The following is a 12,291-nucleotide window of genomic DNA, read 5'->3' as shown; positions in this document are numbered from 1 at the left end:
CTCCTGCCCCATCGAACTGGGTGAAGGATGGCATAGTGAACTTCCTTGGTCTCTCCACAAGGTATACATCGTCAGTAAAGGGGGTCTTGACCAAGGAGTTCTTGTGCTCTCTAGCCATCTCGGCTGGTGTCTGAATTCTTAATAGCTTCTTTTCGTCGAAGGCATCTTGTACGCGTGCGCCATCTGGAACGCCATTGGACCATACCGTAAGCCTATGGCTGGACTCGGCCTGTTCGTCCTGTGTGCGACGCGGGAGATTATCCGAAGCAACCGCCTCGGACCTCATCCCTTGCTGTTGCTGAACCTCATTAAGTCGAGCCCCGTTGGGTGGTGTCCCGTTGGCCGGAGGCTCGTGAACTGGAGGTAAATTCTGGGTGGGTGGTGGTGCTGCAGCATCGCCTGGTGGTGGTTGTGGCGTTAGCCTGGCCATTGCCGTGTGCAGCGTATGAGTTTGCTGCTGAAGCGCAGCTATCTGGGCGACACTCGTATCGTTTGCTTGCTGGAGTGTCTCAAATTGGTGCAAGAACTCCTCTCGCATCTTTTGCATCAATTCTATCTGTTGATTCATTGTTGACTCTCCGTTTGACATTCCAGATACGACTAAGGATTTGATTTGAAGAACAAGTGGGAGTATATTTTTATACGGTTCCCACAGACGGCGCCAAAGTGTAGGTGTAAAATTCCGCTCAACCAATAATGATTGAGAAAAATCAAACAACTCACTCAAAAACAATAAGAATAAATAAGATAGTGTATAGAAAAGCGTAGAATTGCTTGATTCCTTTATTGGAGGTCCAAGCCTCTATTTATATACAAAAGATTGTAAAATTATGGTAGGACTCGAGTTGCTTGTCCTCCAATTCTTTTTATATAAACATTCTTTACTAATAGAGTTCTTTCCATTGTCTAATTTTCCATACATAGAACTTGCCTTGTACAGAACTTCCTATCTCAGAATTTTCCTTCTATGGTAAATCCTTCAACTGGTAGGACTTGTGCATTCTTGAAGAACTGGGCTGAACATACTTTGATCTGGCTGGGCTTGAATAACGGACCGGATGTTAAGTATTAACAAGTTGGGCTGATGACCTCTTGATTTGGCCTTGATAGAGGTTGGAAGACAAATAACAGTGGTCTTGGGCTAAAAATACACTCAATTTGGGCTTGAGCATAACGGGCCTTTGAAAAATAGATTTACATCTGTGATGACGTGGAATATTCTTATTGGAGGGGATTTTTTCCCTCCACATATGTCAATAAATGTTGACTTACCAAGTGAGAAACAGTTAAAGTTCGATTTAAGGATACTTTTTTTATTTTTGTGATTTAAAAATAAAATAAATTACACTGACTTTTTAGAATTGGGCAAATTACTCGATTAACATTTATTATTTTGACATGTGATCTTGATAAATACTCTTATTGTGTTTTTTTTTCTTGTTTTTCTTTTTGTATGACCAAATTTTATAAAATGAGAATTTTATTCCAACCTTAATCATATGTAATATAATATATTATTAAGTTGAATTTGTGTAAATTCAACTTTTTGGTCAAGGCGTATGAGTTTACAAGAAGGTAAAATAATAAAAAGTTGAATTTGTGTAAATTTCAAGATAAAGTCATTGTAATTTACCCATAAGAATATATATATATATATATACACACACACTAGCTCATAATAATAATTTGCAATACCAAGAAGTCTGATAGGTCTCTTCATCGTCATCATCAGTGGTATTAGACCACTGGCTAAGAACTGTGTGGGTTGTTTTGATTCCAAAACTTTTGGTTACTTGTGTAGGAGGAGATTTCTGTTTTACTGTGTTGTCGCTATGGTCAGATTGATACGAAATAAACAAACCTTACGCTCTCCTCTGTAGTAGTATACAGCACGCGCTGTGCTTTTGAGATCGTGTGGTGTGCGTATATTTCGACTGTGTGATTTACGCGTGAGGTATGTGCGTTGATAACCAAACCCAAACACTGAACAAAAATCTTTGGCTTGTGGGACAAAAATGCTATCTGAGTCTAGAAAAAACACAGGAATGAGTGAGTGGTCACTTTTGGCCTGCAGACAGACTAAGACAGCTACTAGCTGTAAACCTTAAATAGGACATAGCTTGCCTATGCTTATGCTGACAAGGACCAAAAAAAACAAAAATTAACCGAGGCTCTCTCTCTCTCTTCTCTGTTTCTTCTGGCCACCACTACAATCTTTTCCGGCGACCCACCACCACCATCATTGCAGGCATAATGGACCCAATATTCAAATTATTTTATAAAAATATACACATGTAAGCTTGTATGTATCAGTTTTGTAAGTGGAAGCCGCTGTACCTTGGGTCATTTCCAGCGCGTCGCCATAAATTATAGTCTCAGAGGGAAAACACGTTTTGATATCTTCATAGCGACGATCTTTTCCAGCTGTCTCGGGTTGTGTTATCGCCGGCTGAGTCGCGATCGGAGCTTGTAACAGTCGCAGTCGCCAAAGGATTTGTGATTTATCGTTCTTCTGTGTGTGCTGTGGAAAAGATTTTTGGGTTCATCTTCTTCAACCCAAATACAGAGCTTTCTGTTGAAAAAAAAAAAAAATTTCCAGAAGTTACCGCCGATCCTTGCATCGCTGGTTCCTCGTTGGCTTAAGCCCGTCGGTGCAATCATCCGTTCTCGGCCGCCCTTTTTTTCAGTCCATTCAACCGAGCCTCAACCTCTGTCCTTCTTCATCGCAGATTTATCGTCGCCGGTAATTCCTTCATCTTCTTTTTGATCTGCTGGCTAATTCAAGTTTAAATTTTTAAATTTTTTTTGACACATGTCAAATTACTAGTGGTCCACTTCAGCATCAGCAGGCAATTCCTGCTTATTCCGACTGACAGCATTGTTCCATTAAATAATTAACTCCTATTTTCTATTCTCATCTAACTTTTTTTTACTCAACCCCACCATTCTATGTGTTTTTTTTTTTTTTTTTTTTCACCTCAATCCTTGTATTAATTAGTGAATACATATCTATTGATGTGGTTAATTCATAACTTTGCATCTCGATAGGCAAAGAAAATTTATTTTTAAATAAACATAATAAATTATTACTATACATTAATATACGGTTACTTTTATAACTTTGTTCTAAAATCTCAAATTATATTAAATGTATTTAATTTTTAAATTATGTGTCACAAATATAAAAAAAAAAAGTACAGAAAAAAGAACTGAATATCACTAATGCATTTAAAGAAAAGTCTTGTTCCGCATTTAAGAAAGAAAGTCTTCTTCCTTTCTTTCTTTTGGTACTTCCATGTAAGGAAAATACTATAGATAACATGACAAGAATTAATATATACAATTATATATATATATATATATATTCCTTACCCCTTTCAGTGCATGAGAAACGTGTTGCTTGTTTGTGTTGTCATGCACTGTAACTCTGCCAGTATTTGGTGCTCTCTCAAATGTCAGTTTCTTCTTAGGCTTTTGAGTAGCTGTTTGGACAGAGAGGAAGTGGTGAGAGAAGCTCGATCAAAGATGGAGCCAACAGAGAGTTCCCTTGAATTCTTCAAGGTCTTCTTGCCAGCCAACAGCTCACAGAGATTGGTATATATATATATATATATATATATATATATCTTAACTCTATATATCTGGGATTAATTATCTTTTCTATGTTTTGGGTTAGCGTTAATTAATTTGCTTAATTAAATTTGTTCTACTTAATTTGTTGCTTTCTTTAAAGATATGTGCATGAGTTGCTTGATTTATGAGTTGTGAAAAGATTTGGGCTTTTAGAATTTCACAAAAAGGGTATTATTATTAGCTTACGATCAGCATAATTGACACTTTGATGAGGCATCAATGAGAAGATCATATATTTTATGTGCAAGTTATAAAGCTAGCTAATCAGGGTATACTTAATTTTTATTTTTATTTTTATTTTTGGCAGGGGTAGTCTCAATTCAGGTAGGAAGATTTTAAATGTGGGTGTTTTTTTTTTTTTTTTTGCCCAAAAGAAAAATATAGACCATTTAATTTCTGATATATATATGAATGCCAGAAAATTTCAATTTCTTGCTTGAGTTTTGTGTGGAATAATTGCTTTTGACAATTTAGTTTTGCATTGTAATTGAGATAATCTAGAGTCTATATTGAAAAATTACTAGGTATTGCAGAATACCAACAACGTAATATTCCCGTTCCAATAAACAATCATCACTTGTCTTGTTGACCCAAAAGAATCACACATCATTGAATGTGGTACTAAATTGTTGTTACTCGGGTACCATATATATATATATACATATACATTTTGTGCCAAGTGATGTGATCCCTTGTGGACATATTGTTAGGATGAAATATTGAATATCCATATGCAGGCCAATGTAAATGAAAAAAAAAGATATGAAGCAAATTATAGATACTTTTAATGTCTACATGTTTATGTTATGACAGTGTATATATATTTTGTTTGTAGCTCATTCCATTGGGTTTTACAGCCCACCTGAAAGAAATGATTCCAAGTAAGGCATTACTCAGAAATTGTGATGGGAATTGTTGGCCGGTCGAGGTGAAATTTTTTGGAAATGATCACCTGTTCTTTGAAGATGGTTGGGTGAAATTTGTTGAAGATAATTCTTTAGAACTTGGCGACTTTTTAGTTTTTCAATACAATGGTAATTGTGTTTTTGATTTTAGTCTATATGGGAGAAATTCATGTGAGAAAAAAGTGAAAAAGGCTTCCCATTCTCGATTAAAAGAGGAGGAGACGGAGCTTGAAGAAGAGGAGGATGAGTCCCTCATGGATGAGGACGAGGAGGAGCAGGAAGAAGAAGAAGTAGAAGAAGACCACGATGAAGAGGAAATAATTTCCAGAGGCACTAGTAGTGAGTTGTCAATTTCATTTCTTTCCTCAATGGTAGCTCGTCTTTGTATGTTTTCTTTTATTTCCTTTTTATTGTGTTAATATGTAACCAACCGTGTTCACTTGATCTAGCTGTAGATAGCGGAAATGCTGCTGTCAATGTTGGAGATGAGCACAGAGGACGGGCTGTAGTTGAGGGGGAAGATGATTATATTTTTGAAACAGGGCACTACGTCCGACCCAAGAACCCTTATTTTGTGGCAAAAATGAAACAAACTACTAGGAAGAATGACTTGGTAAGGCTTGAATTGCCTAGATGAATTGCACTCATCTTTAAGCATTTTAATGAATTTTTCGTTACATCCTTTCATAAATTTCTGCTGTTCGATCTAATTAATATATTAGTGAACACAAGGCGGAATAAATGGGTAAGGCTTGAATTACCTAGCTGCATTGCACTCATCTTTAAACATTTATATGGATTTTCCGTTATCCTTTTGTAAGTTTCTGCTGTTTAATCTATTAATATATTAGCAGAAATAAATTCATGTTTGATTCATTATTTATCTAACATTTTCTTTGTAAGTCGGCGGAATGAACTGCTTAGGCTTTAATTACCTAGCTGCAGTATGCTCATCCTTAAACATTTTAATGGATTTTCCATTATATCCTTTTGTAAATTTCTTCTGTTTGATCTATTAATATATTACTGAACCTAATTCATGTTTGAGTCTTTATTATATTACAAGGACTTAATTCCAATGAACTTCTCTTGGAATCAAGGTGTTATAGTCTACACTCGTCTGCAAAAGAGGGAGTTAAAAGCTAGAAATCTGTTATGTTGGATAATTGATGAATGCTAAATGAAAGTTAGTGACTGTTGTGGTTGGTTTTGTTGGCTGCCATTTGAGTGATATCTATCTGCTCTTTTATGATTCAAAAGTGTCTGCTATGATGCAATTGAAGTCATTGCAACATTGGGCTCTCCGTCATATAGGAAAAACTATGCTTCTTTGGCATCCTTGGGGCTAGAAATTAGAAACTGGAAAGAAACTGATAGCACCAGAACTGTGGAGAGGAGAGACAGGAGGCTTCGGAACTTCTTTAAGAGATGGTAAGAATTAAAAAGCTAGGGATGGAGTGAAATCTGAGGGATCAAAGGGGTGGTTAGCGAGGAAGTACATTACATAGACTCTGTGCTGAAGGCTGGAGTTCAAGTTAATCTGGAGGATTGTATTGAAGTTAGGTTTGAAATATTGACAAATGAGCCTTAACGTCTTCCCTGTATGCTGTACTGGTGTATGGGGAATATCTTGTCAGCTAAATATGTTGGGTATGAATCCGTACTGTACTTGTAGAAATCAAGAATAATGCAATAAATAAATAGGAGAATTTAGCAATCGTACTTGACTAAAGATTAAACCTTTGATTACTTTGAGAATTCCGTTGGAGAGTTGTCCCTTCGACAGGGGCAGAATAGGGTTTTGAAACCTTTTTATTGGACAACAACTAGAGGGACGACTTCCTTACAAATAAATGTAACTAGGTCTCCCTCTCCATCAAGAAAACTTAGATGATAATGGTTAGGATTAAATCTTACACAATAAAGTTGGAGAACCACAATCCAACAGTAGAAAACCATAGTTCCAATTAGACAAAAAAATTGAAAAGTAGAACATAATCCATAGGACCACCAAAATATAATTATTATTTTTATTAATTAAAAAAATTTCCAACCAAAAAATGATAATAAATATCTTGAAGGGTTGGTTGCAGCTATCCAAGAGTTGATTAAATTCTCTTCTTTCTGCATTGGTATAGCATGAGATTTCCTAATCGATTAAATTTTCTTCCTTCTGGGAAAATTGAGTGAGGCTTATGAAGTTTTTCTCTCAAATCCCATTAAATTTACCAATATCTATCTTTCTCTTCTTCTCTTTGAACTTTAGACATTTGATACGGTTAAATTCACTTATGATATCCAGAATACTTAACATTGTGTATGCTTAGTTAATTTTAATGACTCCTACAAAGTTCTAATCTGATAGTCATAAAGGCCTAATTTTACTGTTTAAAGTCAGAGCTAAAGACTGAATCATATATTTTGCATTAAATTGCACTCACACTGGAGTTGGAGATACTGCACAGCTTTCTTCCTCAACGAGTACGGACTGTGTTCCCAAGTTGTTAAAAAATTTAGTTTCTGTTGTCTAGTTGATCTTATACCGTAAATAAAATGGATTCTTTTTGCTTTATACCACATTTTTTCCACAACTTTTCAATAGCCCGATTCTTGTACCATCAATTTTAAGAACACATTGTCCGTCCAACGTAGGGATGGCAATTTGCCCCGCGAGGACCGGTACCTATCCCGTTTATAGCGGTTTTGGGAGACCGTTTAGCTTATTTGGGTGGGAATGGTTTTCATTAATGAAACCCCACGCGAGTTCAAGGAGAGGGCGAGGGCGGGGGCAGGTCACCCCGCCCCACCCCGTTTTGGTAGGTAAATTACTAAATCATTCTTATTTTTTTAGTATATATAGTTAGTTCTAGAAACCCTAAGTCACATTCACTCATTTTCTCAGCCGTTTTAGAGAGCGACAGAGCCTTACGAACTAAGAACGCTAATACTCTTGAATTTTATGTTAAATTATTGATTGCCCATTTTTTTAATGAATTTGTTCAATAGTTATATAATTGTATTTGAGGAAAAAAATTTTAAAGGAGGAGAAATTTTGGAACTAAAGGGGGCGGGTGCCCGTGGGGGTAAAAAAGTTAAACGGGGGCGGGGATGGGGTGAAAAGGCCCCCCGTTTACGCGATCTTGGATGGGGATTTCTAAACGGTTGCAAGAGTGGGGGAGGGTACACCTGCCCAAAACCACCCTCGTTGCCACAACTCCAACAGAATCAGTATCTTGTAGAAAAAAGATTTTATTCGAATGGGTTAAATACGCTCTAAGTTCTACACTTAATAATGGTATTTGTATTTTTGATCTTCGTGCTACCTCCATACACTAGACATAAGTTTTGTTGGTGTTGGACCTGTTCCTACTACTTCTACCTTCTCAATCCATCTTTTACTTTTATAGGCGAATCTGACATTTTTTTAGAGGCCTTAAGAAGTGCAGTTTAAGTACCATGCACTTCTTTTTATCAATTCAATGTTCCGACAAGTTCTTGGAACATCTACCGTGCATCACGATGACCTTCCTAAGTCTAGTTTCTGTCTATGTGTGGTACATTTACTGCATGGATTAGGGTTTGCAGAGATAGAGGAGAGAGTTGTTCAAATTCTTCATTGATGTTGCAGAGCAATAAAAGTACATTAATCATCATTCATATATTAAATTCATCATCAGACTTGGTTTTTCTGATATATGTATAAAAAATTGTTTTTTTCTATTCATTTTGGGATTTCTAAAAGTACAGCGTCCACCGATTGAGCATAATGCTGATAGGCATGCTACAATATTGCCTGTTTTATTACCGTGTTTCATTATTTTTTACCATTTGTTTTTAATTAAAAAATTTGCCTACATTACTTTCTTTGTCTCACCAATACTGAGTACTGCTTCAAGTTTTAGAAGGTGCAAAAAATCTGCATTGATCAATGCCATGAATTTTTAGTCTCCTTGTATGCTTATCAAAGTATTCCTCCTCTACTATTGCAGTTAGTTCCTGCAGATGTGATAAAAGACAATAATCTTAAATTACCATCAGAGATTGTCCTCCGTGACCAAGACGGCAAGACATGGACCGCAAAACTAGTTGTGTGGAGCGATAGGCGGACATGGATCCGTGGATGGAAAGCAGTCTGCAGATGGCACAATCTGCGGGAGAACGACAGGTGCATTTGTCAATTTTTGCTAGGAAGAGATGGAGATTGCACTTCCTTACAGATTCAAGTCGTCCCGGCAGGATCATGGCTGCCAAAATGAGAAAACTAGGTGGCACTTGGGAATATTAGCAATATTGAGTTCTTTCTCAATCAGCACTGTTTACTATTATCCAGCTCTAAAACTTTGTTTCTATAGGTACCCAACTCTAGAAAACTGAAAGATCATTCATTAGCCTCTGGGCTTGTAATCTAAAATTAATTGTGATTATAGCACTGTGATTGAATTGAGGGAGAGCCTTGATGGTAAGATTGTTGCATTGCGATATGGAGGTCACGAGTTCGAAATGAGGAAACAGCCTCTCCGCATTGAGGAAGTAAAGCTGCCCTCTTTAGACTCCGCAATGGTAGGAGTCTCGTGTACTGGGTTTGTCCATTGCCCATAACTGGGATTGAATTCATTATTTGCGGGCAATGCAATTTTGTTTGTCTTATGTGATTATCCGAGGGCTGAAATGTTTTGTTTGTTAATCTGCAAGGATGTGGACCACATCTTGAAGGACCCCGATCAATGATTATTAGGTCCTTGTAAGCGTTATTTGCTTGAAGTGATAGTACAGATAGCTAGAGGTCAACAAATTCTATGTACACCACAGCTCCAATAACGAATGGCACTGATGTTCAAGGTCTAGTTCGGCCTTTTTTTTCCAGTCGGCCTGCCAAAGAGAGCTTCCACAATGCTCTTGGGTAGACTTGATTCACGTTTTGATTTGAAACGAGGTAAGATACAACTAATGCTTCAAGGAATGGGTGGAAGGAAAATAAGAAGGAAGTTCGATGGAGATGATATAAGGAAAGAAAGAATAATATGATGAATCATCATTCCATCTTTACAAATTTTTATCCGTCCAAACATGGGTGGAAGAGATGAGAGAAGACAAGTAAGCTTATTGTAGAAGTTTCAATTTATTCTATCATCTTTCATAAATATTTAAGAAAGCCCACAAATAAAATAAGTGATGGGTTTAATGGTAAAAACTATTTAAAAATCACCTTTTTCTTTTATCGTACCAATTAAAGTAAATTGTTTTATGGACAAAAACAGAGAAAAAAAACTAATCTCTTCTCTAAGGATGTCTCATTCATCCATTCAACTCTCCTTTCCATTTAATTTTCTTCCTTCCTACCGAACGAAGCATAAACCATAGGTCTGGATGATAGTTCGGCCTTTGCCTTCGAGGTTGAAAAATGGTTGTATCAAGAAAATGATTTAATCTACTTATCAAGTGACCAAGTCCTATATTTCTAATCGTTGACGGTTCCAGAATCAAGTCGATGTGATTTTGAACATCAATTTTATGGATATAGTTGTCACCATAATTTGAAAAAGAATCAATAAAAGTATAATTAAGCTGTTTGACCTAGCACATTGTTCTTGCTCTTCTTCTATACTTGAAGAGTTTGCCTTTCTCTTTCCCTTGAAATAGATTAATGATATGCTGAAATTGAGAGTAAATATAAGAGTTAAAATCACAAACCCCCTGTACTTTCAAAATTGAGCATAAAACTCCTAGTAGAACTAATAACTCCTTGTACTAAAAAGAGTTATTAAGTTGCCCTTATATCCATGATGGACCCATTAACTTAGTTATGTAATGACAAAATTAACCTACTACCTTACGAAGGACGAGCTCACGAAACTCAGGCAAATTCACTTCCCTTATTAAAGGGCAAGTTGAATGAATCTCACAAAACCTATTATCTTATTTAAGGGCAATCTCACGAAGCTTGGGGAAAAACTCTATCCTTAGTCAGGGCGAGCTGAATGAAACTTGTAAAATCTATTATTTTATTAAAGGGCAAGCTCACAAAGCTTGGGGGAAAACCCTATTACCTTGGTAAGGGCGAATTAAATGAATCTCGTAAAATCTATTATCTTATTAAAGGACGAGTTTACGAAGATTGGAGAAAAGCCTTATTCCCTTATACTACGTTTGGTGTGCAAGAATGGAATGTAATGTCCACTCCAACCATTCCTTTGTTTGGTACGCAATTTAAAGTAAGAATGGACATTCCATTGGAATAAAAATCCATTCCTGAAAATGAAAACCCATTCCACAACTAAATGTATGGAATGGCCATTCCACCACAACCACCTCCATCTTTCACCACCACCGCCGCCACCGACTTTCACCATCGCCCACCGCTTTCCACACCGCCACTTCCTTTCACCACCGCTACCGCCACCACCTTCCACCACTACCACTGCCATTGCCTTTCACCACCGCTACAACTTTCCACAATCACTATCGCCTTTCACCTTCGCTATTGCCTTTTACGACCACCACCGCCGTTGCCTTTCACCACTTTCCACCACCACCACCTTTCACCATAGCCACCGTCTTCCACCACCACCGCCACCATTTTTCACCACCACTACCACCTTCCACCACCACCGCATTCCACCTTCCACCACCGCCACCGTCTTCCACCACTACCACCGTCTTCCACTACCACCACTACCTTCCACCACCATCATCGTCATAACCTTCCACCACCACCACCATCCACCACTGCCACCTCCACTACCTTCTACCACAGTCATTTCCATTTGTTTCCACCACCGCCACCTACACCACTATCTCCTTCCACCACCATCCCCACACTATTGCTACCGCCTTCCACTGACATCAATGTTGTAATACCCCTAGTTTTCAAAAGGATAAAATGGGAATTTAAATTTGATTTCTGGTGCATTTTATTTGGTTATTTAAATTTGGTTATTTGACTTATGTGTTTAATTGCATAATTGTCTAATTGTGTATTTATTTAATTATTTATTGAGTTATGATTGTTTATATGTTTTGAATAATTTATTTAATTATAGTTATTTATTTGCTTTACTTTATTTATTTGTTTTAAGTGTAATTATTTAATTAGGTATTTAATTGTAATTACAGATATATTTATGGTGACGTAATTGTTTAGTTTGTTGTTTAATATAGTGTTTGCGTTAGAATTAAGTTTAAGGTTTTATTTTATGTAATTAGGTTAGCCGACTTATGATTAGGCTGGAATTAGGATTAGGGTTTTACAGGAGCCTATATATAAACACTATATGTCTGCAAGGGTTTTAGAACCCTTTTTCCCATAACTGGAAGTAGAGAGAAAACAGAGAGGGTTAAGGGGAAAAAACATAGGGATATTGGGAGAGCCAATTAGTCTTTCAGCTATGGACTGAAGGTGTACCACGAAGGAAGGAAGAGGTTGATTGTGAGATGGAACTGGAGCAGTAGGAGGGTTGTCGGTAGTCGTCAGTTCGTCGGAGAATTTAGAGATGACGTTAAAAGGTTTCAAACCCAAACCTAAAGGCAAGTTTCATTCTATCTCCTTCCTGTAAACTTGTGTTCTGTGCATGCCTAGGTAGTCTCCAGGACTTAAACGGATAGTAAAATTTATTTAATTAACATGCTTGAATTTAAAGGAATTAAATCGCATGGAATTGAATTGTTATAAGACTGCTTTTACGGTTGGATTATGTTCCTATTTTAACCATGATTTCTCTTGAATGTACACTTGTTTTGATTCATGTAGTGATGC

At 36.9% G+C, this 12,291-nt stretch overlaps 1 protein-coding gene across 3 annotated transcripts; it reads left to right on the top strand.

Annotated features, from left to right (window-relative positions):
* Nucleotides 1-2,145: 2,145 nt before the first annotated feature.
* LOC132285709 (B3 domain-containing protein REM20-like) lies at nucleotides 2,146-9,254 on the top strand. Of its 3 annotated transcripts, none has more exons than XM_059787901.1 (5): nucleotides 2,146-2,743; nucleotides 3,471-3,594; nucleotides 4,469-4,877; nucleotides 4,994-5,151; nucleotides 8,528-9,254. In XM_059787901.1, the coding sequence occupies exons 2-5, from the start codon at nucleotides 3,526-3,528 to the stop codon at nucleotides 8,792-8,794; spliced, it is 903 nt and encodes a 300-aa protein (XP_059643884.1). In that variant the 5' UTR covers nucleotides 2,146-2,743; nucleotides 3,471-3,525; the 3' UTR covers nucleotides 8,795-9,254. The 3 variants fall into 3 exon arrangements, with proteins under 3 accessions (XP_059643884.1, XP_059643886.1, XP_059643885.1); XM_059787902.1 differs by having other exon boundaries at nucleotides 2,584-2,743; nucleotides 4,988-5,151; nucleotides 8,528-9,250; XM_059787903.1 differs by lacking the exon at nucleotides 3,471-3,594 and having other exon boundaries at nucleotides 2,505-2,743; nucleotides 4,988-5,151.
* Nucleotides 9,255-12,291: the final 3,037 nt, after the last annotated feature.

Source organism: Cornus florida, unplaced genomic scaffold (genome assembly GCF_030987335.1).
Source record: "Cornus florida cultivar Cherokee Brave unplaced genomic scaffold, ASM3098733v1 CherokeeBrave_3.0.0_Hap2_Chr11, whole genome shotgun sequence".
NCBI lineage: Eukaryota > Viridiplantae > Streptophyta > Magnoliopsida > Cornales > Cornaceae > Cornus > Cornus florida.
This window is presented reverse-complemented; position numbering and strand designations above follow the sequence as displayed.

Excerpts from the sequence above, each read along its gene's own strand:
- LOC132285709 (XM_059787902.1), top strand. The coding sequence starts at position 3,526 with ATGGAGCCAACAGAGAGTTCCCTTGAATTCTTCAAGGTCTTCTTGCCA. Across the intron at positions 3,595-4,468 it reads CCAACAGCTCACAGAGATTG|CTCATTCCATTGGGTTTTAC; the intron begins GTATATATATAT and ends TTTTGTTTGTAG. Across the intron at positions 5,152-8,527 it reads CTACTAGGAAGAATGACTTG|TTAGTTCCTGCAGATGTGAT; the intron begins GTAAGGCTTGAA and ends CTACTATTGCAG.